The 24235-nt window shown below is 46.2% G+C and overlaps 3 protein-coding genes across 10 annotated transcripts in view; 1 reads left to right on the top strand and 2 right to left on the bottom strand.

The window, feature by feature from the left end:
• Window positions 1-464: 464 nt before the first annotated feature.
• Window positions 465-4152, top strand: LOC142991150 (hypoxia-inducible factor 1-alpha-like). 5 transcript variants are annotated; one of them, XM_076141173.1, is made up of 8 exons: window positions 473-570; window positions 1881-1944; window positions 2040-2134; window positions 2246-2304; window positions 2410-2683; window positions 2767-2857; window positions 3241-3346; window positions 3437-4152. In XM_076141173.1, exons 5-8 carry the CDS (start codon window positions 2646-2648, stop codon window positions 3829-3831), a joined length of 630 nt encoding a protein of 209 aa, XP_075997288.1. In that variant the 5' UTR covers window positions 473-570; window positions 1881-1944; window positions 2040-2134; window positions 2246-2304; window positions 2410-2645; the 3' UTR covers window positions 3832-4152. The 5 variants fall into 5 exon arrangements, with proteins under 5 accessions (XP_075997291.1, XP_075997288.1, XP_075997289.1 ...); XM_076141176.1 differs by having other exon boundaries at window positions 465-570; window positions 2040-2304; window positions 3192-3346; XM_076141174.1 differs by lacking the exon at window positions 2246-2304.
• A 4568-nt stretch (window positions 4153-8720) lies between these two features.
• hipk1b (homeodomain interacting protein kinase 1b) lies at window positions 8721-17897 on the bottom strand. Of its 4 annotated transcripts, none has more exons than XM_076140956.1 (18): window positions 17557-17897; window positions 16281-17017; window positions 15953-16144; window positions 15650-15831; window positions 15434-15557; window positions 15054-15173; window positions 14847-14933; window positions 14554-14738; window positions 14276-14429; window positions 13781-13967; window positions 13410-13528; window positions 12579-12713; window positions 11494-11651; window positions 11274-11345; window positions 10729-10878; window positions 10331-10545; window positions 10118-10230; window positions 8721-10015 (listed from the first exon to the last, which is right to left on the bottom strand). In XM_076140956.1, exons 2-18 carry the CDS (start codon window positions 17013-17015, stop codon window positions 9545-9547), a joined length of 3399 nt encoding a protein of 1132 aa, XP_075997071.1. In that variant the 5' UTR covers window positions 17016-17017; window positions 17557-17897; the 3' UTR covers window positions 8721-9544. The 4 variants fall into 4 exon arrangements, with proteins under 4 accessions (XP_075997071.1, XP_075997070.1, XP_075997073.1 ...); XM_076140955.1 differs by having other exon boundaries at window positions 11494-11654; XM_076140958.1 differs by lacking the exon at window positions 12579-12713.
• Window positions 17898-22898: 5001 nt separating this feature from the next.
• LOC142991308 (calmodulin-binding transcription activator 1-like) overlaps window positions 22899-24235 on the bottom strand; it is a 46751-nt gene continuing 45414 nt past the window's right edge. Inside the window, exons 19-22 of the mRNA XM_076141376.1 lie at window positions 23926-24071; window positions 23771-23842; window positions 23568-23598; window positions 22899-22996 (exon numbers count right to left, since the gene is read on the bottom strand). Coding sequence (XP_075997491.1) covers window positions 22964-22996; window positions 23568-23598; window positions 23771-23842; window positions 23926-24071 — 282 coding nt within the window. The 3' untranslated portion in view covers window positions 22899-22963. The remainder of the gene's footprint in view (window positions 22997-23567; window positions 23599-23770; window positions 23843-23925; window positions 24072-24235) is intronic.

A 24235-nucleotide genomic window follows, 5' to 3' on the forward strand; every position in this document is an offset into this window, starting at 1 on the left:
AAACGATAGGCGATAAACAGTAGCGATTTTTCGGAATTTATACTGGAATTCTATGGCCGAAAATCGAATTTTTTCGAATTGTAATACAAAAATAGATGTAAATATAGAAATAAAAACGGAACTTTTACTATTAGTCGCGTAGTAGCGATTTAAACAGCAGAGCTTCCGGTTACTTTAATAATTATCGTGTGGCAGGCAAGGATGTTGAAATTCAAATTTTAAACTTTATTTTTTTTAAGTTTATTTAAGTTAATGACTTTATTTGAACATGCACAATTTTCTAATTTCCTTTATTTATTTATCTATTTTACACGTAACCCTGTAAGGCTATGGTTTAAAAGACGGGACTCCTCTATTATGACTGGCGCCGCTTTTACAGTTTTTACGGTAATAGATTAGCAATGAAAACGCAGAGACCAATTGCATGCGAGTTCAGCCATCGCACGTGATACTACTCAAGCCAATCAGGCTCGTGCCTTTTGGCGGTAAATATTGTGACTCTACGAGCAGACAGGTGATTGACTTAGAGCGAAGTTCAGGACGGAAGCGGAAAAAGAAAGAGCGACACAGGTAAGTGAAAATATCTAGCTTCAATTTCTCTGCTTTAGCAAATAGTCGACATGTTTTCTTGGGTGTCCAGTGTGTGTTAATGTTAAAACTAAGAGATATATACAGACGACTTAGCCGGAGAAAGTTGAGAAACAGAGGAGTGACGGAGTAAGGGAGACAAAATGGCGCGCTCTAAAAAAAGTATAGTCGGAGCACTAAACCAGTTTGTTTCGTATGTTCAGAAACGGTGGCAAACGGCATTATGAGACAAAACATAAATCTTATCTGAACATTATCTGCATGCACTCTTGCACGTTTCCCTATATTGCACTAGGTTTGGTGATTTCTCGTTCTAGTCTCATTCTGCACTGTACTGTAATTGTTGCACAGTAATTTCCTTCGGGATAATACACTTTTATCTTATCTTATCTTATCTTATCTATCTTATGAACAAACATAGCCGCTAGAATCTAAAGTGAGATCACAGAAAACAAGTGGTCTTAGAGCCCGATATGACAAATGTCCACCAGGTTCCACACACTCGGTGTTCCCTCAGAGCTGCTAGGATTATTCTTTCCTCGTTTTGTGTTGAGATTTATTATTTGTGAAATTTGTTGAGACTGTTGCTTCCTTTAGTTTGTTTAAGTTAAGCATTTTAATTGTTTTGTACTTACATTTTGAAATGCAGCGATACATATATGTTCTATGTTACGTGACAATAAATATTGTCAAAATCGTACTAAATTCAATTGATTTGACAGTCGGGTATTGCTTACATGCAGATGTTGATACAACTAGTCTATTAAATATCACACTACATAGTTAGACATTATGATCTTCCAGACCTTTACATTTTAGTTGAATACCGCTGCTCTACAACATAAACATATCTGCGCCATGACGTTGTAGTGTGTGCCTGTAAATACAGTGTGTGTGTTTTGGGTCTAAAACCAAACGTGAACATTTTATTTCATTGTTTTATTTTTTATTTAATTTATATATTTATAACTTAAATGGAACTGTGTGTTTATTTATTGTTTGTTGTTGTTTATTTATGTCGTTTATTTATTTTTCCTGAGATTCAGGCCCAGCACAAATGCATTTTCTTGTTTTCTCATGTAATATGACAATAAAAGCTATTCTATTCTATTCTGATTTATTTTTATTTTATCAACTTTTGTTTACTCTGATTTATTTTATTTTATTAGATTAAAATAACTTTATTTTCATTAAGTTCATTTCATGTGGCATGTTGAGTTTGAAATTCTCTGCTTAAGCTTAAAGCCAGATCGTTTTGCTGACATCTGTCTGTTTTCTTCACAATTTCTAAGGTTGGTGGTTCGGTGACCCAGGGACTAAGCGGCGGTACATTGGTGTGATGACGCTGACACAGAGGTAAATGCCTAGAAGTCATGACATCTGGTGGCGAAGCTGCACAATATCTCACCATCAGCTTTGACGCGTTTTGTGTGTCTGTCATTTCACTCCAGCATCGTTGCCGAGCTAAAGCCGAGAGACCCTATGTTCCCGGACGTGGCTCACAGCATCCTGATCCACAGGGTCATGATGGCTCTCCAGCCAACAGGTTAGCATGTTTACAGATGTGTTAACGTGTGCATCTCTGCCCTTTAGACCTACAGTGGAATATACCTCTGCTTCCCCATGGACTCAGACATGAGCTCAGATTTCAAACTAGACTTGGTTGAGAAGCTGTTTGCCATTGATACACAACCCAGGACGCCAGTCACCACACAGGTATGTTACGGTTAAGACGACTGTACTGAGGACATCCTTGATCTAATGTAGGGAAGGTTTCCTCATCCCTCATTCACTCATTGTATCTTTGTCTGTGTCTCAAAGGCAATGGGAGGCTTGGACCTGGACATGTTGGCTCCCTACATCCCCATGGACGATGACTTCCAGCTGCCCAGCCTGACACCGGAGGAGCCCATGTCGTGTGGATCACTCACATCTTTTTAAATCTCTCCTGCTCACAGCACACAGGAGGTGCACAGCTCCTATCCCAGCTCGCCATTCAGCGGACAAAGCAGTCGCGCATCAGCAGCAGCATCACCGGCCAGGCGCCGCCCGAGACGATGGATGCTCCCGATCCAGCCGCAACAATCGCTAAGAGGTAAAGAACGTGTCAACAAACCTTACTGCATTTCCTGCGGCAGATCTAATTTATGTTGCTAAGTCACTGTTACTGTGTTGCAGGCTCTCGCAGTTAAACAAAGAAGCGTCACTCAGGACCTTGGCAGCTCAGAACCTACAGCGCAAAAGAAAACTGTCTGAAATTCTTGGACAGGTGAGTCATCAACCGCCAGACATTGTTCTTAGATTGTTTTAGATTGTAATTACTCATACCTCACAGTCAGATGCACATTTGCACTTGCAACCGTGTCCTCCTTCTATACTTATACTGTCATGTACTGTTCCCCCCATTGTATGTACTTCGTACCCCTATTGTGTGTACTTATCATGTACTTATTATCTACTTGCATTCTTGCACATTTCTTTATTGCACTAGTTTGGGTGATTTCTGATATCTTGTTCTCGTTTTCATGCTGTACTGTAAGTGTTGCACAGTAATTTCCCTCGGGATAACAAACTTTTCATCTTATCTTATCTTCACACATCAGGCTTTTACACATGCAGGGTTTGAGCCTCTGTGTTTGATGTTTTCCCCAGGGAGCATTGCTCAACGACCAACAAGAGCAGAAGAAGATTTTGAAGGTCTCCGAGTCAGCGGCACCGGCTGCAGTCTCCCATGGGCCCATGCTTCTACTGCCCACAGGTGAAGTAACCCATCGTCCTGACAACGCTTTACATGTTTCCGCAAAGCTCTGAAGAAGCACAGTGATGATCTGTGTTTCATCTCTTTCAGATTGGGCGAGTCGTCTGCTGGGCAGCACGTCAGAGAGCAGCTCCCTCTTCACCTTGCCGCACCTCACCCTCGCCCCCCTGCAGGGCCGGCAGTACCTCCTGCTGGGAGAGGAGCTGCTGCTGCTCTGGACCATGTTAACTGTGTCCATGCTCAGCCTGCTCACTGCTGGACCAGACTGGACACTACAGTTTCTCCCCAACGTTCTCAGTCCCTCTTTAAGGCCCCGCCCCTTATTAATGTATCTGTATGAGTCTGACCTCAGTTTGGCTGCCGCTTGTGCACTTCATGTGATATCTGCAGCGTTCCACAGCAGTGTCTTGGGTTTTGGTGCAAAGGATTCCTTTTTCCAGCAGGTCACCACTGAGTCTGGGGCTGCTGACAACAATGTATTTTAAGCTAAAGTCACACAATTTCTATTTTCTTGAAAAGAAAACTATTAACAGCAATTTATATCAAGCCTTTTATTTTATTTTCCTCGTACTTGTATGTTTGTAGTACCTGTTCTTAACAAATGTGTTTACTTCACAATTATAAACTTATTGTGTAAACCTTGAGTGGTCTGAATGTTCTCTCCGTTTAACAGTTATCAGTCTGAGGTAAATACATTGAATTGTGTAACAGTCCAGTACATGCCTCTTTAAAACATTACTGTAAGTGTGTTACTGTACATAGTTCATTCATATTTTACTTGTGTGCGAACTAGATTGTGATGGAGGAGGTGAGGATGGACTCAATGATGGAAGAGTAGATATGCACCATCATTGTATTTGGCAGGTTGAACTTCTTCAGCAAGTGGGAGCTGATATTGAGCTCGGGGTCCTGGGAGATGATGGATCCCAGGAATCGAAAGGACTCCACGGTGTCAGCTGGGGATCACACACAATGATAGCGGGCGAGGCTGCGTTGAGTCAGAAATCCACAACCATCTCCTTTGTGTTCAGAGCATTAATCTCCAGATTGTTCTGCCTGCACCAATTCATCAGACGGTCAATCTCCCGCCTGTAGGCGGACTCGTCCCAATCAGAGATGAGTCCAATGAGCGTGGTGTCTTCCATGAACTTCAGGAGCTGGAGCGACATATGACTGCAGGTGTTGGCGTATAAGGAGAAGAGCAGAGGAGAGAGAACGCAGCCCTGATGGGAACCGGTTCTTAAGTAGCGTTTGTGAGTAGTGGTGGTCAGTGTAATACCTTTGATCCATGCCCTGCTGTACAACATAAATATATCTGCTCCATGACAATCTAGTAGTGTGTGCCTGTAAGTACGCTGTGTGTTTTGGGTCTAATTCCAAAGGTGAAAATGTTATGTCATTGTTTTATTTCTATTTCTTTCTATATTTATAACTGTAATGAAATGTGTTTAAGTGTTTCAAATGTTTTTTTAATTTAATTTAATGTATTAACTTGTGTTAAGTTAAATTGCCTTTATTAGATTAAATTAAATGTAAATAAGTATTGTCGTTAAATGTATTTCATTTCATGTGGCATGTTGAGCTTGAAATTCTCTGCTTTAACATAAAGCCAGATCAATGTGCTGACATCTGTCTGTTTTCTTTGACGCGTTGTGTGTGTCTGTCATTTCACTCCAGCATTGTTTCCGAGCTAAAGCCGAGAGACCCGATGTTCCCGGACGTGGCTCACGGCGTTCTGATCCGCAGGGTCATGGATGGCTCTCCAGCCAACAGGTTAGCATGTTTACAGATGTGTTAATCTGTATTAACAAATTAATTTGTGCATCTCTGCCCTTTAGGCCGACAGTGGAATTATACCTCTGCTTCCCCATGGGAAGGTTGACAGTTGCTGCGCAGGTCCGGGAATGACGTCATTTTCGGAAATGGCGAAAATTACGTCACTTCCGGACCTGCGCAGAAAATGTCAATCGGGGTCTGCGCGACTCCGGTAGTGACGTATTTTTCCGAAATTACCCCTATTGTGTGTACTTATCATGTAATCGGAACAAATGTCAATCGGGGTCTGCGCAAGTCCGGAAGTGACGTAATTTCCGGGAATTACGTCACTTCCGGACCTGCGCAGAAAATGTCAATCGGGGTCTGCGCAAGTCCGGAAGTGACGTATTTTTCCGAAATTACGTCACTTCCGGACCTGCGCAGAAAATGTCAATCGGGGTCTGCGCAACTCCGGAAGTGACGTATTTTTCCGAAATTACGTCACTTCCGGACCTGCGCAGAAAATGTCAATCGGGGTCTGCGCAACTCCGGAAGTGACGTATTTTTCCGAAATTACGTCACTTCCGGACCTGCGCAGAAAATGTCAATCGGGGTCTGCGCAAGTCCGGAAGTGACGTATTTTTCCGAAATTACGTCACTTCCGGACCTGCGCAGAAAATGTCAATCGGGGTCTGCGCAACTCCGGAAGTGACGTCATTTCCGGGAATTACGTCACTTCCGGACCTGCGCAGAAAATGTCAATCGGGGTCTGCGCAACTCCGGAAGTGACGTATTTTTCCGAAATTACGTCACTTCCGGACCTGCGCAGAAAATGTCAATCGGGGTCTGCGCAAGTCCGGAAGTGACGTAATTTCCGGGAATTACGTCACTTCCGGACCTGCGCAGAAAATGTCAATCGGGGTCTGCGCAAGTCCGGAAGTGACGTATTTTTCCGAAATTACGTCACTTCCGGACCTGCGCAGAAAATGTCAATCGGGGTCTGCGCAACTCCGGAAGTGACGTATTTTTCCGAAATTACGTCACATCCGGACCTGCGCAGAAAATGTCAATCGGGGTCTGCGCAAGTCCGGAAGTGACGTAATTTCCGGGAATTACGTCACTTCCGGACCTGCGCAGAAAATGTCAATCGGGGTCTGCGCAAGTCCGGAAGTGACGTATTTTTCCGAAATTACGTCACTTCCGGACCTGCGCAGAAAATGTCAATCGGGGTCTGCGCAACTCCGGAAGTGACGTATTTTTCCGAAATTACGTCACTTCCGGACCTGCGCAGAAAATGTCAATCGGGGTCTGCGCAAGTCCGGAAGTGACGTAATTCCCGGAAAATACGTCACTTCCGGACCTGCGCAGGAATTGACAATCGGGGTCTGCGCAAGTCCGGAAGTGACGTAATTCCCGGAAATTACGTCACTTCCGGACCTGCGCAGAAAATGTCAATCGGGGTCTGCGCAAGTCCGGAAGTGACGTAATCCCCGGAAATTACGTCACTTCCGGACCTGCGCAGGAATTGACAATCGGGGTCTGCGCAAGTCCGGAAGTGACGTAATTCCCGGAAAATACTTATTGAATTTTGGCGAATCTCTTCACAAAGTTATTACACATAGAAAAATATGAGCCATACTTACAAACTACCCTGTGAAACTAAAGCTTTTCAGATTCTACAGCAGCTTCTGGTTTCCATCAGTTGATTGCTGAGCGCTACAATGACACAGCGAGTAAGAAACAGCAGTTAGTGTCTTCAATAACAGAACAATAAGGTGTACAGCAGCTGCGTGACATTAATGTCAATAAATGAGTAGACCTCATTGTTTGTAGCCTTTTCTCAACATTTGATATTTCACTTGTATTTGCAGTTCGTACAGTCGGAATGAGCAAAACTATGAATGAAAGAAACACTATGCAATTTAAAACAAAAAGGTTTATGAATGATCAGTATTGTTTTGAGTTGGCACAAATGTAGGTTGAGGTAACCATAGGACAGGTAGAAAACGTAAAATCACTGGAAGACAAACCACCCAACTGTTGAGACTTGATGGATCAGTGTGCTGGAGCCTCGGCCAGTGCAGTGACTTGATGTTTGGCACACATTTACAACAACAAACACACAACACAACATGCACATACAGGCTACCTAAGTATGACATCACACAAACACATACACACACACACAAGCACTCTGGAGGATCATGATGACGAAGGGGAATTCCATCTTTTTCCATGTTTTCAGGGGACGTCTGATGCTCCCTGTGGAACTCCGCTTACATACTGTATTTGTAGGTCGGTGTTTAGGAATGGGGCTCTATGACCTGCAAAGACACACCCCACCCAATCAGCAAGTGTGGTCACATGGGCATGTTGCAGGTGGCTGCTGGGAAAACAGGGCGGCGAATATGAGGGTTAGGGGGAGGAGGCATGGGGATGAAGAGGTGTGCAACACAAAACACCAGAAAGGACACAAAAAGAAAAACAAAACATGAGATGTGAGCATGTGACACACGTTTATATACACACACACACAACGGCTATGAGGGCTGAACAGCTGTGTTACACTCCAAAGTCAATAAATGAAAGTGAAGCCACAGAAGCAGTGCAATCTTTTGTAAACAGAAAAGGTGCAAACATAAACAAATAGGGCAGAAGGAAGCAGGTCTAGCATTAGCAGCATCATGTCTCTTGCATCCTTTCATGGTTCCGCAGCGATGTCCAGTAGTCTCCAGTGAGAGCAACAGTTGGTGTGCGTTGTAACGTCGTCGCTTCTGTGGTCCTCTCCTTATTGTACAACTTGTGTATTCTTCTTGTGATGGTTACTGCTTTAACACGTTAACTTGCCCAGCCTTGGTAAATCAATGAAAGTGAACCGGGATGTTGTGAAGTTGTGATTATTTTATTGAAAACAGTGACAGTGGGTTATTTGAGCTGAAACCTTTTCCCTGAATTAGTTCTACCAAATAGCCTCTTAACTATACTATGTTAAGAAGAAACACAGTTAAATATTCAGACAACACAAAACTGATGCAAACACAAACAGGGAAGGATTTAGTCAAACGCTTTCATGTCTCACAACGATCTGCTGGGACTGCAGGCGGTGGGGGAGGGGGCCGGGGGGAGAGGGGGGGGGGGGGGTGTACTCAGAAGTGACTCATCTTCTGGTTCAGCGTCACAGAAACAAAGTGACTTTACTAAGGTGTAAGTTGAATCCTTATATTCAGACACGACTTAGAAACGTTGTCGTGCGACGGGATGACTTGTATGGCATGTGACCACATCCAAAAGAACTACGACGACCCCGACACACGTGGCGGTGACGGCTAGCTCGTCGCGCCGCGTGTTCACAGATTGTGTACGTCTGTCTGTCAGTCAGTAACTCCCTACAGCAGTGGAACAGCTTTACAGTTTCAGAGTGTCTGCACCGGGAAATATATACGCAACAATTCTTTAAATATAGAAACACTATCATGAGTAGGACCAAATCAATCAATCAGATATTTCATTTTTCATCCAATGTGACATCATTCTTTTTTTTTTTGTTAAAAGGAGAAAAGAGGGACAAAACATGATCTTTTTTTTCTTTTTACACAACAGAAGCTCTTCCTTTCCTCAGTGCCGCTCCTCTGTCCTCCACACACACATTCAGCACTCGGGCCACGCAGTTTAAACCTCTGTTGCATAAAGCACGTTGATTTACCCTCCCTACACATCGTTACTACATTAAGAGTCTATTACATGTGCACTTAAATAAAACACAGATCCATCACAGTTTTAACCTTTCTCACCTTTTTTTTTCTCCTTTGTAAAAACATCTCTCGGTGGTGTCCAGGGGCGACCAAGACCCTCGCCTTGCTTCCTTCCTTCTTTCCTTCCTTCTTGCTACCTTACACGGACGCATAACATAATTTAAAAATAGTAAAAGACTTTTTGTGAGTAAACAGAGACACGGTTAAAGGTACAGTCATGATTATGTTAAAACACAGTGGATTAGTGTGAACCCGTCGTCACCAAGCTCATTAGAAACCGACGGCCCTCCGCCTGCGAGCGCTCCACTGGCGCCGAGTGTGTGTGTGTGTGTGATCGCCGCGTGCGACAGGACGATTCTCTTTTCACACGAACCCGCAGGACCGACGGGTGTAAAATACGCAATGCCTTAGTAGTTCATCTGGATTAAGATGGGGGGTAGAATATGAGCTTAAATGAAAAGGGGGGGGGGCAGGGGGGATAACAGTTACAATATCAAATAATACGGACAAACATGTCAAAAACACTAAATCAGTCTAAAAGAGCGCGTAAAATGAGCTGGAGGTCAAATTGCAGCAGTAAAATAAGACCACACCCCCTTCATCTACCAACAGTTGTTCGACTAGAAATTCTGTTTAAACGTTCCATTGTGAAAATCTGTGTAGGACGATTGTTAACACGTGCTGCGACTCTTTATAGGTAGGGGTACTGAGCCAGGCGCCTCGGGCTGAGCTGGTAGGCGGCGTAAGCGTCGGCCCGCGGCGTCACGCTGACGTACGGCGACCCGGCGGCGAACTGGTGCTGGTAGGCTGTGGGCAGCCCGTGCAGCAGGCTGCTGACGGAATCCTTGCGACTGGCCGAGTCTCTCCTGGAGGAGGACGATGAGGTGTACGTTGCTGCATAGGCGGAGGGGGAGTGAGCGTGGCTGCTGTGGCCGCGGCCCAGCAGCTGCTCCATGGCCTGAGAAGCCGAGGTGAGGGCGGTGGATGCTGGGTAGCCGTACAGGCTGGAGGCGGACGTGGAGGCCGTGGCCAGGGCCGACACGTCCGGGAAGTTGTAGTGGGAGGTGGAGACGACCTGCGGGAACGTCTGCTGGCGACGCAGGGAGGAGCTGCTGTGGGACACCGCCGAGCGCTCCTGGGACGAGGAGACCACCGGCTGGACCTGGAGGGCAACAACACAGAAATGTGTTCAATGGCAAAACTCTTTTGTTTGAATTGTAAAACAGAATCCAAATCTAAAGGTGTGAGCGGGAGGAAGCCTCACCTGGCTGAGGTTTAAGGGGTGAGACTGGCTGGGCACCAGGCCGTGACGCTCCACGCTCTCGCCTGAGCTGCAGGCCTGCTTGTTGGAGGACCGCTTAGGCTTCATGTAGCTCACTGAGAAGCACAGGAGTATTTAGTCATGGAGCCTTTAAGACCTCTAAAGCAGATCACAGTGTTAGAGACCAACATGAGTAAAGTGGCGAGCCATCCTCACCGGTCTCTTGGCGGCCACGAGAAGCAGAACCCCTCTCAGACACATGGGCTTTGACCGAGGGGGCTACGACCGCCAAGGACTTGGCCTGGCGTGACGGCACGGTGCTGGCGGGGATCAGGGTGCGGGGCAGAGGGGTCAGGGGGCTGGCGTTCGATGAATCCGAGTCGTGCACGGTCACGCAACTGATGACATTTGTCCTCTGGCTCAGACCGACGCTGCAGGAACAGAGAAAGAATTTAATAACATGTACACAAGAGCCTGGCGTCTAATACAGGAAATATGACTGCAGTAGAAAAAAGCTGCATGATTGTGCAGAGGAAGCATTTAGTGGCGTTGGCGTTCTCAGCCCAGACGTTGAGAAACATCAAGTTGAACTCCGTGTTCCGTCTGGTTCTGACCTGGCAGGGTGGAACTTGCGCTCGTCTTCTGTGTCAGTGTCGCTGTGGATTGTGATGATGCTGACGGCCGGGCTGGGCGTGTCTGAGATGATGATGGGCTGGGACAAGGTGGCGCTGGAGGTGGGCGGGCTCACACCAGAGGACACGCCCCTGAGGAGACAGAACAAGCGTGAGTTTCAACCCCTCTGCATGTGGTCTGGGTCAGGATTAGATGTTTAAGTGCTGTGCTGTGTGTGATGCTAATAAAAGGCGTCTAAACACAGGGGAGCACAGTGACCTCATCTGGCAGACCTGTAGTACTGCGTGTTAAACAGCAGGAGTATAAGCATATTTCCAGCTCAACTGCTGGCATCAGGTAAATAAAAACATCGCACAGATTCCTTATTTACATTCTCGAGCAGGAGATTATAGATCATAATTTCTTCAAATGTCCCTTTTGTTAAATGTAGCTATACAAAGCAGTCATGTTCTGCAGTCGGCATTTGATACGATGACGATAATCTACAAGAAACTCCAAACAGGAAGAGAGAGAAAAGGGCGCCGACCTGTTTCTATTCTCCGCACGTCGGGCTTTGACCTTCTTCCGCTCCTGCTGGGTTCTGGCCTGGGTCGTGCTCCTATGGGGAGAGAGGGAACATCAGACAGAACCCCACACACAGCCTAAATGAGTTTAGACCCGATGGCGTTTCACATGTAGAAACTGATCAGTGATGACTGCTGGGCTCTTAGTTTACATCGCGTCCCACAGATTAAACAGTGACTCACCTCCAGCTGTGGCCCTGCTGGGCGGCGGCGTCTGGGTGAAGCGTTTCCATAGGCGACTCGGTTACAGCCGACTGGTGGGCAGCACTGTGGATGGCCACGCCTGGGACCTGCTGCCATGACGACGGTATGAGGATCTGCTGGGTGCCAGTGGGCCAGGCCTGCTGAGAGAAGAACAGACGGAACACTTCAGCGTGTGCCACAGCCAGGAAACCAAGAGACAGTCAGTATCTGAAACCAAATGTCATGGCCGGGGCCGGACAGACAGAGCCATGCTGAGGGAAACCATCTGATACACAGGCAAAAGCACAAAGCTGGAGAGGCGAGCAAACTTTCCCAAGCCATTCCTTTATTATAGCAGTGCCCTGCAACAAATCCACAAGATGACATCATGCAAAGCAGTGACAATTGAAGCCCTGTAGAACTGTCAGGTCAGTAAGAACAAGTAGACACAGAAATCAGGATGCCAGTTAGAGGAAGAAACGCTGGAGAGAGATTAGTGTCGCTGACAGAGACGCCTAAATGTCTGCTGGAGAGCCGTCTCGAGGGGTGAGCGACATGCCACATGTTCCTGGGGCTGGAACAAAAGATGTGCGTCAGGCTGTGGAGTGGGGATTTGTTTTTTTGACGAGCGCTTGTGCAGCTGCGACCTCCTGCACTGGAAACGAGAGAGAGAGACGGGACGAGAGCGAGAAGCAGCAAGCAAAACGAGAACAAGTCAGCGACACATGCGCTCCATGCCCTGAGCAGACCTATGGGGTAAGAATGCAAGGAAGGCAAAGAAGAGTGAGGATGGTGTGGGGATGGGAGCCTCCGACAACAAAGTCTCCTTCCTTCAGAGTGGAAGGAAACACTAGGGTTGGTCTGTTTTCATTCAAATTCCACAGAGGATTGTTTTGAAAACTGATTTTCCTTAAAGAAGCTACGATGAACACAGCTGATGTATGACGAAACGATGCATCAAATGAGACCAGCCCCACACACACACACACACACACACACACACACACACAGCGGCACAGAGGGAGGCGGTGCTGTTAGTGGTAGAGGGAGTAAAGATTAGACGTGGTCCATCCTCGGGTCTTTACCAGCACAGTGGCTGTGTGCTCCAGGAGGGTGGGCCGACCCACAGCAGCCCCCAGCCCCAGGGGCAGAGAGTACTGGGGGGCTAGGCCTGCTGAGGGGGGGTGCAGGGTGGCCACCATCAGGGGGGTGCAGGAACCCTGGAGGGAGGGAGGGAGGGAGGGAAGGGGGATAGGGGAGGGCAGGGGGTTGGGACAGATTGAGAGGTGGTCTGACACACGCAGACTCCGGGTCAGCGTTAGTCAAACACAGACACAAGGATTCTGTTGGCACCGCTGCCGTGTGGACACCTGACCCCTGACCCCTGTAGAGTACAACTCAGCCTTGTGTGCCACTAAACATCTGGACTCCGTCCCCAAACAGAAGGAAGGAAGCTGGATTTATGAATGTAAACAATCCAATCACAATTTTGGTGGCCAATCCAACGTAGAAACGCAAAGAAGACAAGAACGCTGAAAATGAAACATTACAACATGAACTACGGCACTAAGACCAAGACGCCTGAAACAGAGGAGAAGCCTCTGTGTTGGTTTAAGCGTGTCGTCAGTATTGTTGAATTATACAGCCCTTCAAATTCCAACAGGGATCAGTTGAATCAATCACAGAATGCACTGAACCTTTTGCTGCAAGACTTCAAACCAAAACAAAATCGGAACCAATTGGTGACAGACTTCCAATCCTGTGGAGGGAATTTTGGCAGCACAACAATCCAGAGTCCCTCAGAAGGGGGCGGGGCCTGCGTGACTAACCTGTTTGATAGCAGCTTTACTCTGCTGGCTTCAGTATTGTTATGAAGGTGTTATCCTGTATATGAACCTTTAAAGGCTGAGGTTTACCTGTGTGAGCATACTGGGCTGGATCTGCAAAGACTGAGCCGACTGGTTCTGAGGTACTATGGGCACTGAGTTCTCCATCCTCACGGGGAAGCTGGAGCTCTTGTTGGACGACTGAAGCCCTGGAAATCCATCCGACACAAAGATGGGAATTAAAGACTTGTACGAACACACACGTACGAACACACACGTACGAACACACACACACACACACACACACACACACACACACACACACACACACACACACACACACACACACACACACACACACACACACACACACACACACACACACACACACACACACACACACACACACACACACACACACACACACACACACACACACACACACACACAGTTTCCTCTACCTTGGATGGTGGAGGGAGGGCAGACGATGAGAGTCTGCTGAAAGGGCTCCGTCTGGCCGCACAGCCCGGCCGCACGCGTCGGAATGGGAACGCTCTGCTGAGCCAGCCCGGGAATGTTAATGGTGGCCTGCTGGTACAGAGCCGGCTGGTAGTTGAGCAAAGGCACTGCTCCTCCCGCTGAAGGCACCTGAGGGGGCAGAGAGCGGCAGAGAGCGTCACACACAGGAACCGTGACATAACGGGGAAGGGAAAGATTGTTTCCATCCAAAGTCCCCAGATGAGAGAGAAGCAGAGAGTAGAGAGATGAAAGAAACATAGAAACTATTGGATTAAAGAAGGAATTACAGGCTTGAATGTATTTGATTAGCAGTGAGTGCAGCTGTGGCCGACTTTGATCCGGTTTAACTGATGTTATTAAAGAGTTAAGATCCATTATTAGTTTAATGTCTGTTGGTAAACGTTCCACAGGTGTGCTCCTTCACACTGACAGCATACCTGGTTATGCTGGTTGAGTTGGCTACTGAAGGTAACAGTGAGGTTGCCCGCGGCGGCGCTGGGGACGGCGTTGGCAGAATACAGAGATTTGCTGCTATCGTAGGAAGAACTCCTGCGCTTACAGATCTCCATGTTCTGGAAGCAGGACTTCACGCTGCAGAGGAGAGGACGCCAGTGTTCAACCGTTACATCCACAAAGCACAGACAAAGTGATGGGAGACGCCTGTGCAGTCAAGGTCCACACACACACACACACACACACACACACACACACTTACTGGGAGCTATGGGGGTAATCCATCAGGTGGCTCATTGTGACAAAGGGGTGGCCCAGAGTTTTAGTGGGTGTGATCCTCTTGTCAGCGTCCAGCCGGAGCATCCGCTTCAACAGGTCTATAAACTCCCGCCTGTCTGCCTTCTCAGCCAGCATGTCTGTTCCCTCCAAGTGAGACGACAGGTTGACCTGCCAACGCACAAAGTAAACAGTCAAACCATCGCACGTGACGTAGCGTGTAGAGCGTACGAGCTTCACGCGGCCCTTAAAGAGTGTGTGACGCAACAGGGCACCTACCTGCATCATGTCATCCAGACAGTTGAAGATGTACTTCCTGGCCTCCTTAGACTTGATGCCCATCTCCATTTCATGCTCTGATGGCGTCTGGAGAATAGATAACATTTCTGTTTACTTTCACTAATCATGACCTGTACAACTGTATGAGCGTGCATTACTTAATAATCAATCACTGAGTGGACCCTCTGCAGTGTTTGGTATATGGACCTTGAGCCTCCACAGTGGGTAGCTGGAGTCAGGTCCTCGGTTGAAGAAGCGGCTTGTCTTGGTTCCTGCACTCAGCAGGTACTCTGCTGGGAGGCCTTGGGTCTGAGAAATGTAGCGGATCTACAGACACACACACACACACACACACACACACACACACACACACACACACACACACACACACACACACACACACACACACACACACACACACACACACACACACACACACACACACACACACACACACACACACACACACACACACACACACACACACACACACACAATAACTCAACGTGCAGCCTTGGGTGATGACATCATTGATTGTCTGTGATTCATAGTGTAGACGTGGGGCAGGTGCGGGGGGGCTGTGGTACCTGGTCGTACTCTGAGGCTCCGGGGTAGAGAGGCCAACCCAGGAACAGCTCTGCAATCACGCAGCCTAGCGACCACATGTCAATGGCCTCACAGAACGGCAGACCCAAGATGATCTCTGGAGCTCTGAACGGCACAGAGAAGATGAAAGCATTAACGCAGGTGTCAAAGGAACCTACAACTTTACAAGAGAACAAGCAAAGTCTTTTGTTAGCGACCTGTAGTAGCGGGACTGTAAGTAGGTGGAGCACACAGCTTTGGAAACGTGACTGGCCGAGCCGAAGTCGATGACCTTCACCCTGTACGGCTGACGAAGGGGGTCGACCAACATGATGTTCTCTGGCTTCAGGTCTGCGTGAATCAGTCCCAGGCTCTTCAGCTTCATCAGAGCCGTGGCCACCTGAACGCACCACACAAGGTTAATGTGGCTGGGGTGTTACCGATGGGGACCGTTTGGAATTTATGTGATGAGTATGTAGAAAACATTTTAGATGACAGGAGTGATTACAACATCTGCCCACCTGTTGTAAGATGGGCCTGATGTGCCGGAGGGGGAGCGGACTGAACTTGCTGTGCTTGAGGAAATCGTACAGGTTTTGCTCCAGCATCTCAAACACCAAGCAGGTGTGGCCTTTGTGTTGGAAGCACTCGTACGAACGCACAAAGTTGTACTCGTCTGCGTTCTCTGCGCTGAGTCGGTTCAGGATGCCCACCTGTGCAAGGAGGAAGAAGGAAGCTCTGCATTCATGTGAGGTTTAAAACACGCAGAGTAATGCAGTAATATGGGGCTCGTTCACATTCAGAGTTTAAGTATAACACAAAGTCCAACAGCAGGATGATGTCTGGTACCTCAATCTGGCCTTGACGAGCGTATGAAGGATGATTCTTCAGGATCTTGATGGCCACGATCTCATTGGTGCCCCTCTTCCAGCACTTGGCTACTTGTCCGAAGGTGCCTCTCCCCAGGAACTCCAGCACTTCGTAGCTACAGGAAACGGAGCAGAGGATCTCGTGCTGCACGAGCTGATAGTCGCCCTCGCCGTTGGAGCTGCTGCTCTTAGTGGTTGGAGCCGAGTGGGGAATGGACTGACCGGTGCCCCCTCCTCCCCCGCCGCCCGTACGGGTGGAGAAGGCGGCGGCGGGAGCGGAGAGCTCCTCCAATATTTGCACACTGCCACATCCGCTCCCGCTGCCTTCACTGGCCTCTTCCATCTTCCTCTTCTGCCCGTGCCGGTGGCCCCTCGTGTCGGAGGACGTCTCGGTGTGAGCGTAGGAAGACGACGTCGCCGCCTGCTCGATGACACGTCGGCTGGAACCCCGGGGAAGACTGCCCGTGCTGTCTGCCGCACGCACCACCACTTGACCTCTGGAGCCGGGCGCAGCGGGAGGGAAGACCAGGGACGGTGCAAAGGGCGGCATGGCCATGGCTTGGGTGAAGGTGTACGCCGTCTGGCCCGCTATGGAGCTGTACGCCTCGGTGGTGGAGACATCCCACAGGTTGCTCTCCACCTTCAGCTTCTTGACACGGCAAAAGGCACTGGACGAGATGGAGGGAGGGGAGAAGACCTGCAGCTGGGAGCTCATAGCTGGAGGAGCAACGACAACAAACAAAACACCATGGAGAGTAAACATCCGCATCACTTATGGGACTGATATAACAGACATTACCCTGCCATCTGATACAGGCACAGAAACATGATGTACGCGCCATGAAATACAATTTACTTTAATTTAGAAACTGTTAGATGACAATTTATCTTATAATCACGAGTTTAAAATTATAAAATCCAACTTTGCCGACCTTAATAGAGCAGCGTAATGAGGCAACACTCCCGGTACATGTTAACGCTCGGAAACGCTCATTCAACAGCAAACATACGATCATACACCAGTGTTACTAATTCATTAACGTGTTAAAACAAAGATGTGACGATGTCGTAAAATAAGAGACGACTAATGTCTAATGTTAACATGCTAAAGGCTAGTCTACCGAGTTCAAACATGGCGAAGCTTACATTCTTAGCGTCTTATCTCAGCTAAATATCAATGTGGAGTTAAACTACCGGGACAACAAGAGAAGCAACGTAGAATATAGACACGTAGGAATGTAGACACAACGACGTACCGGGTAGTTTGTTGTTTCTGCGTCGAAAAACGGCTCCGGTTTAAATCCCACTGCGGTGTGATGGACTCGCCGATTAGCCTCCGTTAGCCTATGTTAGCTGCTAGCTTAGGCCTGCATTGTTTCTTCAGTCGATGGAGAGCTAGGCAGCAGGCGAAGGCGTCAACAAAGCGACTCTTCAGGAAAAAAATGAAAACGACTCATTGTATAGTCACATGAAGTCCTCTGCTGTTAAAACCGAGAACATTTGTCATTAAAAACCTAAAAGATTCTACATTAAAACCCGTTGATCTCCGGGGCAGCGAAATGCACTTTTCACCGGAACGAACCACGTCCTTATATCAGCTGCGACACTTACGGTATATCCGGTAACTGCCGTAATTACCAGAAGAGATGCGCAAAACACGTAAGAAGAACAGCAAAACAAACACAAGTAAAGTAAATGTCGTATAAAATAGTTTAAAGTGCACGTTTCTCGTGGTCTGAACATTGGGTTAGTGACATTTATGACAAGTTTAAAGAAACTAAAAGTAGCTAATATTTTACATTAATGTGTAGAAATACATAATCGCTTCAATCCCACGATCCCCCAAAATCCATTAAATTTGTGAATTGTGGTTCAGTATTTACATTGCGTTAACAACTTATTCATCTACTTTATTGACCTCTATACTAACAAAGCATGTATATAAACACAACAGCATCTATGTCAAATAAATCTAGAGAAATACGCTGTTACAGTATTAAAATTTGAAAACCTGATGTTTATTATTGACCAGTTGTGTTGTGTGTTTACATTTGGTGTAAATATAGTCAGACAATTTCAGGGATATGTCAATCAAAGATATTCTCCAGCTGTGTGTATCCTGCACTATGGCGGAAAGATCTCACGTAATCATAGGAAGTATAAACACAAAGTGCTACTAAGGAAAGAATATGACACAAAAATAAGTTAAAGTGCAAATTTTCTTTTTATTCTGATTTCATTTTACAGCAGAAATTATGTAAAGCATTCAGAAGACAATTTCCACATATAAGGGCAATATTCAAAACACTTTGCATGGCCTCAGCAACAAAATATTCTTTTAAAAACATCAACAATTTCGTGATGCTTGTGCATGCACAATTGTAAAACGAAAAAAAGTCCAAACTAGGCTACGGAAAAAAAGAGGAATGAAAGACTGAGATAGGCATGGAGAACACAACAGCAGGCAAGGTGGGAATACAGAAGGAAATGAGAGAGAGAGAGAAAGAGAGAGAAAGAGGGAAGACGGGGTGAAAGAAGAGGAAGGCAAGGAGAGGTCTAGCCATAGATTATCTAATAGGTTCTACCATTCTAGCATGCAATGTGGTGTTTGGCCATGCCCTCTTAAAACAAGGCCTGAAGGGATATCCCGATCATTTCTAGGCTGACTTCTGAAGAGAGAGGTCATCTCTGCACGTGTATACCAACTGTCTACTATGGTGATATATCTTTTTTCCCCTTTTTCTGCTCTACATACTCTTTGTACAGTAATCATCCTCTCCGAAAACATGAACATCATCGATGGTGTTTTTTTTCTGCATCTTTTTGTGTGAATGTCTGTGCACGTGTTGTGTGTCAGTATATGTGCAAGCGTTTGCATGGTGCTGTGTGTTCATGTTACAATGACTTCTAAGCGCTGTCCGAATTACTTCTGTTGTTTCAGTTGTGCGGATGTGAAAGGAGGGGCAGTTCTAAGAGGAGAATAGATGGATGATGGAGAGAGAGAGATGCAGTGCAGCCTAAGTATCGTAGCGTGAGTGTTTGTGACAGCCCCGTCCTGAACTCGGCTGTCCCCTCAGTATGATCAAAAGTCAGAAAACCTGTGAAAGACACAAAATAGAGATCCTCCAATTGAAATTTCTTCAACTTACTAACATATACAGCTTTTTTTTAAATCAGAAAATTGCATTCGTTTTTTTATATCAACAATATTGTGCGTTTAAGACAAGGGCAATTGTCTGGATATAAAAATAATGCTTTGAATGTGTTTGTGAGTAAAATGATAAAATAAATAATTTGGGGGTCTTTCTTTGTAGAAAAAGTGATGCAGAATGCTGCTTGGATAAAGCAAACAGATCACACTGATCACCCGCTGCTTCACAAAATAGATTATTACATCAGAGGGTGTGTGTCAATCCAGAATTAGAATTTTCGACTGATTGGTGAATGATCAATTGGAGCATCCCTAACACACACACGCACACGCACACACACACACGGGCACATACATACGCATACGCATAAATGTACACACACCAGTAATTGTACAATCTTGTGTGTCAGTGTATCATTGCACACTCCACACACTCATCTCCCTGTTCTTTAACCCTGAGTAAAGTCTTAAGGAGAGATTTAGTTGTTCCCAAAGACATAAGCACAGAGAGAAAGAGTGTGGCATTTGTGTGTGTCTGAATGTATGTGTTGTGTACATACTGCACGTGTTTGCGTATGTGTGTGCTCGCCGCATGCTTGTGTGCACTCCGATGTGAGAGAGTGAGCGAATGAAAGAGACAAACAAGGAAAGAGAGTGTGTTTGAGAGTAATTTTGTCCTTTAGAAACCCGCATTCATCCTAAACGACTCATTTTAGAACAATTTAGAGGCAAGACAAAGAAAGTCCGTGCGAGAAAACACATCAGGGATCTTTCAGGAGATGATTTCTATGGTTTTTCTTGTTCTAATACTGCCAATGTGCTCACACGAGCGTGGCAAAAAAAGTGATACGTTTAATTACTATTACTTCTTACTCTCATGAAGCAGCATCATCCAATCGGCCCGCGAGCACTCATTCATACCACCAGCAAACAGGAGCTTCTAATTCATACTCGGATCATCAGGTTTAACACTGTGGAGTTCATTTTTAACACACAATTTAGGAAAATAAACAGATACCTGGCAACATTTTGGAGGACATACAGTAGATAGTTCCTGATATTAGCTTTCACTTCTTTTCTTTGAGTGAGCAGGCACTTTCTAAACAGAGCTGTCTAGAACGCTAAAGTACAGGTCATATAATGGCAGTGACATGAGGAGAGAGAAGAGTTACTTAAATGACATGTAAAAAGTGGGGGAGGAGACATTCTGTTTGAACGTGGGAAGCTTTGGCTGGAGGCCGGGGCTGGATCTGCTGTAGGTGTGAGAATGATGTTACAAAAACAAAAACAAAAAGAAAAGCTTGTATGTCGCTGAAGCACAACCACATTGTATAGAATGTTACGCCCTCTTCCCTTCTTTTGGCTCATCGGTCATTGCATTCATATCAAAAATGATCAGAGTCACCACGGTCGTTGTCATCATCAACATCATCATCATCATCATTGTCGCAATTAACATCATTTCCATACTTGCATCTTCATCATCATTGTAAGTCTGCCTTAGACATCTTTTGGGAGGTGTATGGTTGAACTATTACTAGATCTGGTCTACTGTCTATTGTGAGTGTGTGTGGATGTTACTGGTATCTTTTGGGTGTTGGTTTTCCCTACATAACATATTGGTAGGCAAAACAGCATTCATAATAATTGGCACTACTGGCAAAAAGAGTTTAATTTTTGCTAGCCAGGAAACAAAAGCACAAAGTGTAAATGTTTTGTCTGAAAGATCATTGTTTCAGCTAACTTTTGTTTTCCCACTTATATTTCTAACATTAGATTTTTCTGTTGCATGCTTTAACAAAATGTTCTTTTCAGTAACACTTATACTGGATACTCTTAAAGTGAAGCAGTTAAAATCCTCTCACAGTCCATAGCCACTAACATGTTCTTTTTGCTGTTTCTTTGTCTTAAATCTCATGCACATTACTCCGTTTGTAATATCTACATTATTTACAAGCAATACAGCTGTCCTGTGCACCCAGGTCTCTGTCTTAAGTTCTCATTATGGGAGTAAAATAATTTATAATCTTAAATACAGTCCTCTTATGAAAAAGTTTCAGGGTCCTCATATCCCCTTACCTCGTCAGTTTATATACAGGAATATGCAATAGTCCAAAATATGGATTTGATTGCCCATATGGGCTAATATGGGGACCAATGCCCTGTATAGGGGCAGGTATAGGACCCATGTCCTGTACAGAGCAAGCATAGAGACCTCTCAGAGTCAAGAAGGAGTCAAGGCAATGGTATGTGACACTCTCCTCAAACCCACATTTAGGATTTAGAGGTTCACGCAAAGAACAAACTAACAGAGACAGTTAACCATTGAACATGTCACATTTTACCACACAAGGGGGAAAACCAGTCTCAAGCTAAACCACTCTTGAGCCAATCAAATAAATTATCAGACCCTTAATAAATAAATAAAGTCTTTTAAAAAAAGCACCCAAAATAAGTAATTTGTCCTTACACAGTTCACATTACACAGGGCAAGGATCAGTTGATGAGGACGCAAGTGAGACACAACTACACATAGAAATACAAAAGAAACAACACTAAAGCAGTTTGGCAAGCATGCAGGAGCTCATAGCTCAAACACATGCATTGAATTGAACAAACACGGACACACCACGTCAGGCGAGCAAAGTGCTGCCTCTGAGAACGACTCCATACAAAGTCCATGTAACAAATTAAGACATCGTTATTCCGACCCCGACCCTTATCTAACAATGCTCTTCTTACATTCAAGTGTAGTTCCTCCCCTTTTCATCAGGTGACTGATTAACAGGTTGGTAAGCCTGTAAGTCAAATTGGATGGTGATGTGATTTACTGCCTCAGCAGAATGATTTGCCACAATAGGTCTTCAGGATGATGGAGAGGAGGAATAAGCGAAAAAACCTTGCATGCAAATGCAACATAGAAGTGAGTTTTTTTGGTTTATGTTTTCTTATTCTTACACGATCAGTGTTTGATACAAAACACAACAGGTTTTGTATAGATTTTGCATGTCAAAGTAGCTTTTTATCTTGAACCAGTTGCAGGATGTCATAGTCAGGCGCTTCTTCACTCTCTCTCATTAGACTCGTTGACTTGCTCTTGCAAAGAAGCATACCCATGAAGAGTGCAAAGAATGCCATGAGGTTAATGTGATGGCCTCCCAGTGAAACTGTGGAGGAGGATCAGTGCTGTGGTCAGAGCCAGGTCCCTGGGCTCTACCCAGCTGTATGTCTGTCTGAGCTGCCATGATGGACACCTATCCTGTCCTCAGTCTGTCTGGGAACAGTTCATCCCTCTTAAGAGAAGAGGGGAGAGAGAGAGAAAGAGGGGGAAGAGAAAAGAGGGGACAGAAAGAGGAAGTTTGAAAGAGGAGAGCAGAGAGGGAGTTTGGGGAGATTGAGAGGAAGGAAGGAAAGGGAAGAAGAAGAAGAAGAAGATAGAGGGGGGGAGTGGGGGAGGGGGTGGAGATGCTCACAGGCTGAGGGGGCTGTGTGCGGGGCCTGGTGGTGGGCTCTCAGGACCCCTGGCCCTTTTCTGCTCTCTGGCCCTGGGAAGAAACCAAGCACATATTAGCGACACTGATGGCTTGGTGTGTGTGTGTGTGTGTGTGTGTGTGTGTGTGTGTGTGTGTATGCATGCCTCTGTTTCTGTGACATGTGTGTGTAAAAGTTCATTCGCAGAGCAAGAGGAAAGTTTATTCAGCAACACTCCCCCCCAGACCAACACCCAATGGTATACCTCTATACACACACACACACACACACACACACACACACTCTCTCTCTCTCTCTCTCTCTCTCTCTCCATCCTGTTATCCTCCCCACCCATCAAGGCAAAAGAAAAGAGACTGGCAGGCCAAGCAAAACACTGAAGAGTCTCCTTGTGATGTCAACATGCCCCCAGAGAACCCAGATCTGCCTGTCAGTCATGCACAACTACCAACGTGGTTTAGCATCATTTAGAGAGACAGAAAGAGAGACAAAGAGAGGAGGAGGAAGAAGGGGAAGGGGGTGATAATCCACATAGCCTCTCCCCCCTCCCTCAGCTGACATGCAAACAGGCATCAGCCACCAGGAGAGGAGAGGGAGAGAGAGAAAAGAGAGAGAGAGAAGACTCACCCGTTTAAGAGGTCTATGGTCCATCAAGGGGCTTCACAGGAACAGCAAAACAACACCAACTATTAGCACCAATGTAGTGAGCAGTGGCGTGCATGCAACGTGTGTGTGTGTGAGGGTAAGGGCGTTCACGTGTGTGCGCGTGTGTGTACTTGTGTGCAGCGTTGGTGGAGGATGAGTGAGTGTTAATGAGTTTTGTGCCTCACCTGTGGCGGCATCGGAGCAGGAACCTCAGGATCTTGCGAGCAGCCTGGATTTGTTTTTTAGTGAGGAGGCTGCTGAAGGAGGAAACACAGGAGTAAGGTGGATTAGTAAGCAATGTGTGTGTGTGTGTGTGTGTGTGTGTGGGTGGGTGAAGAACCTGAGGGAGTGCCTGTAGGAGCGGTAGTATTGCTGGATGAGGACCGCCGCTCTACGACTCTGTTGGAACTTCCTCTGCTCGTGGAAACTCCGGAAACGACTCTGGATCAGGATGGCTGCCAGGGTCATCCTCTTATAAAGTGCATACTGGGACAGAACACAGCATAACAACCTTCATCATCATCATCATCATCATCATCATCATCATCACACACAAGGTTCCTGAATCCAGCAACACAACAATAACAGACAGACATGTTTGTCTCTGCACATCTTTTGATTTACGGGCTCAAGAAGTGTTTTATGGTTGC

The sequence above is a fragment of the Genypterus blacodes genome, unplaced genomic scaffold (assembly GCF_046128005.1).
Source record: "Genypterus blacodes isolate CSIRO-AG114 ecotype Tasmania unplaced genomic scaffold, CSIRO-AGI_Gbla_v1 ptg000017l_1, whole genome shotgun sequence".
Taxonomy (NCBI): domain Eukaryota; kingdom Metazoa; phylum Chordata; class Actinopteri; order Ophidiiformes; family Ophidiidae; genus Genypterus; species Genypterus blacodes.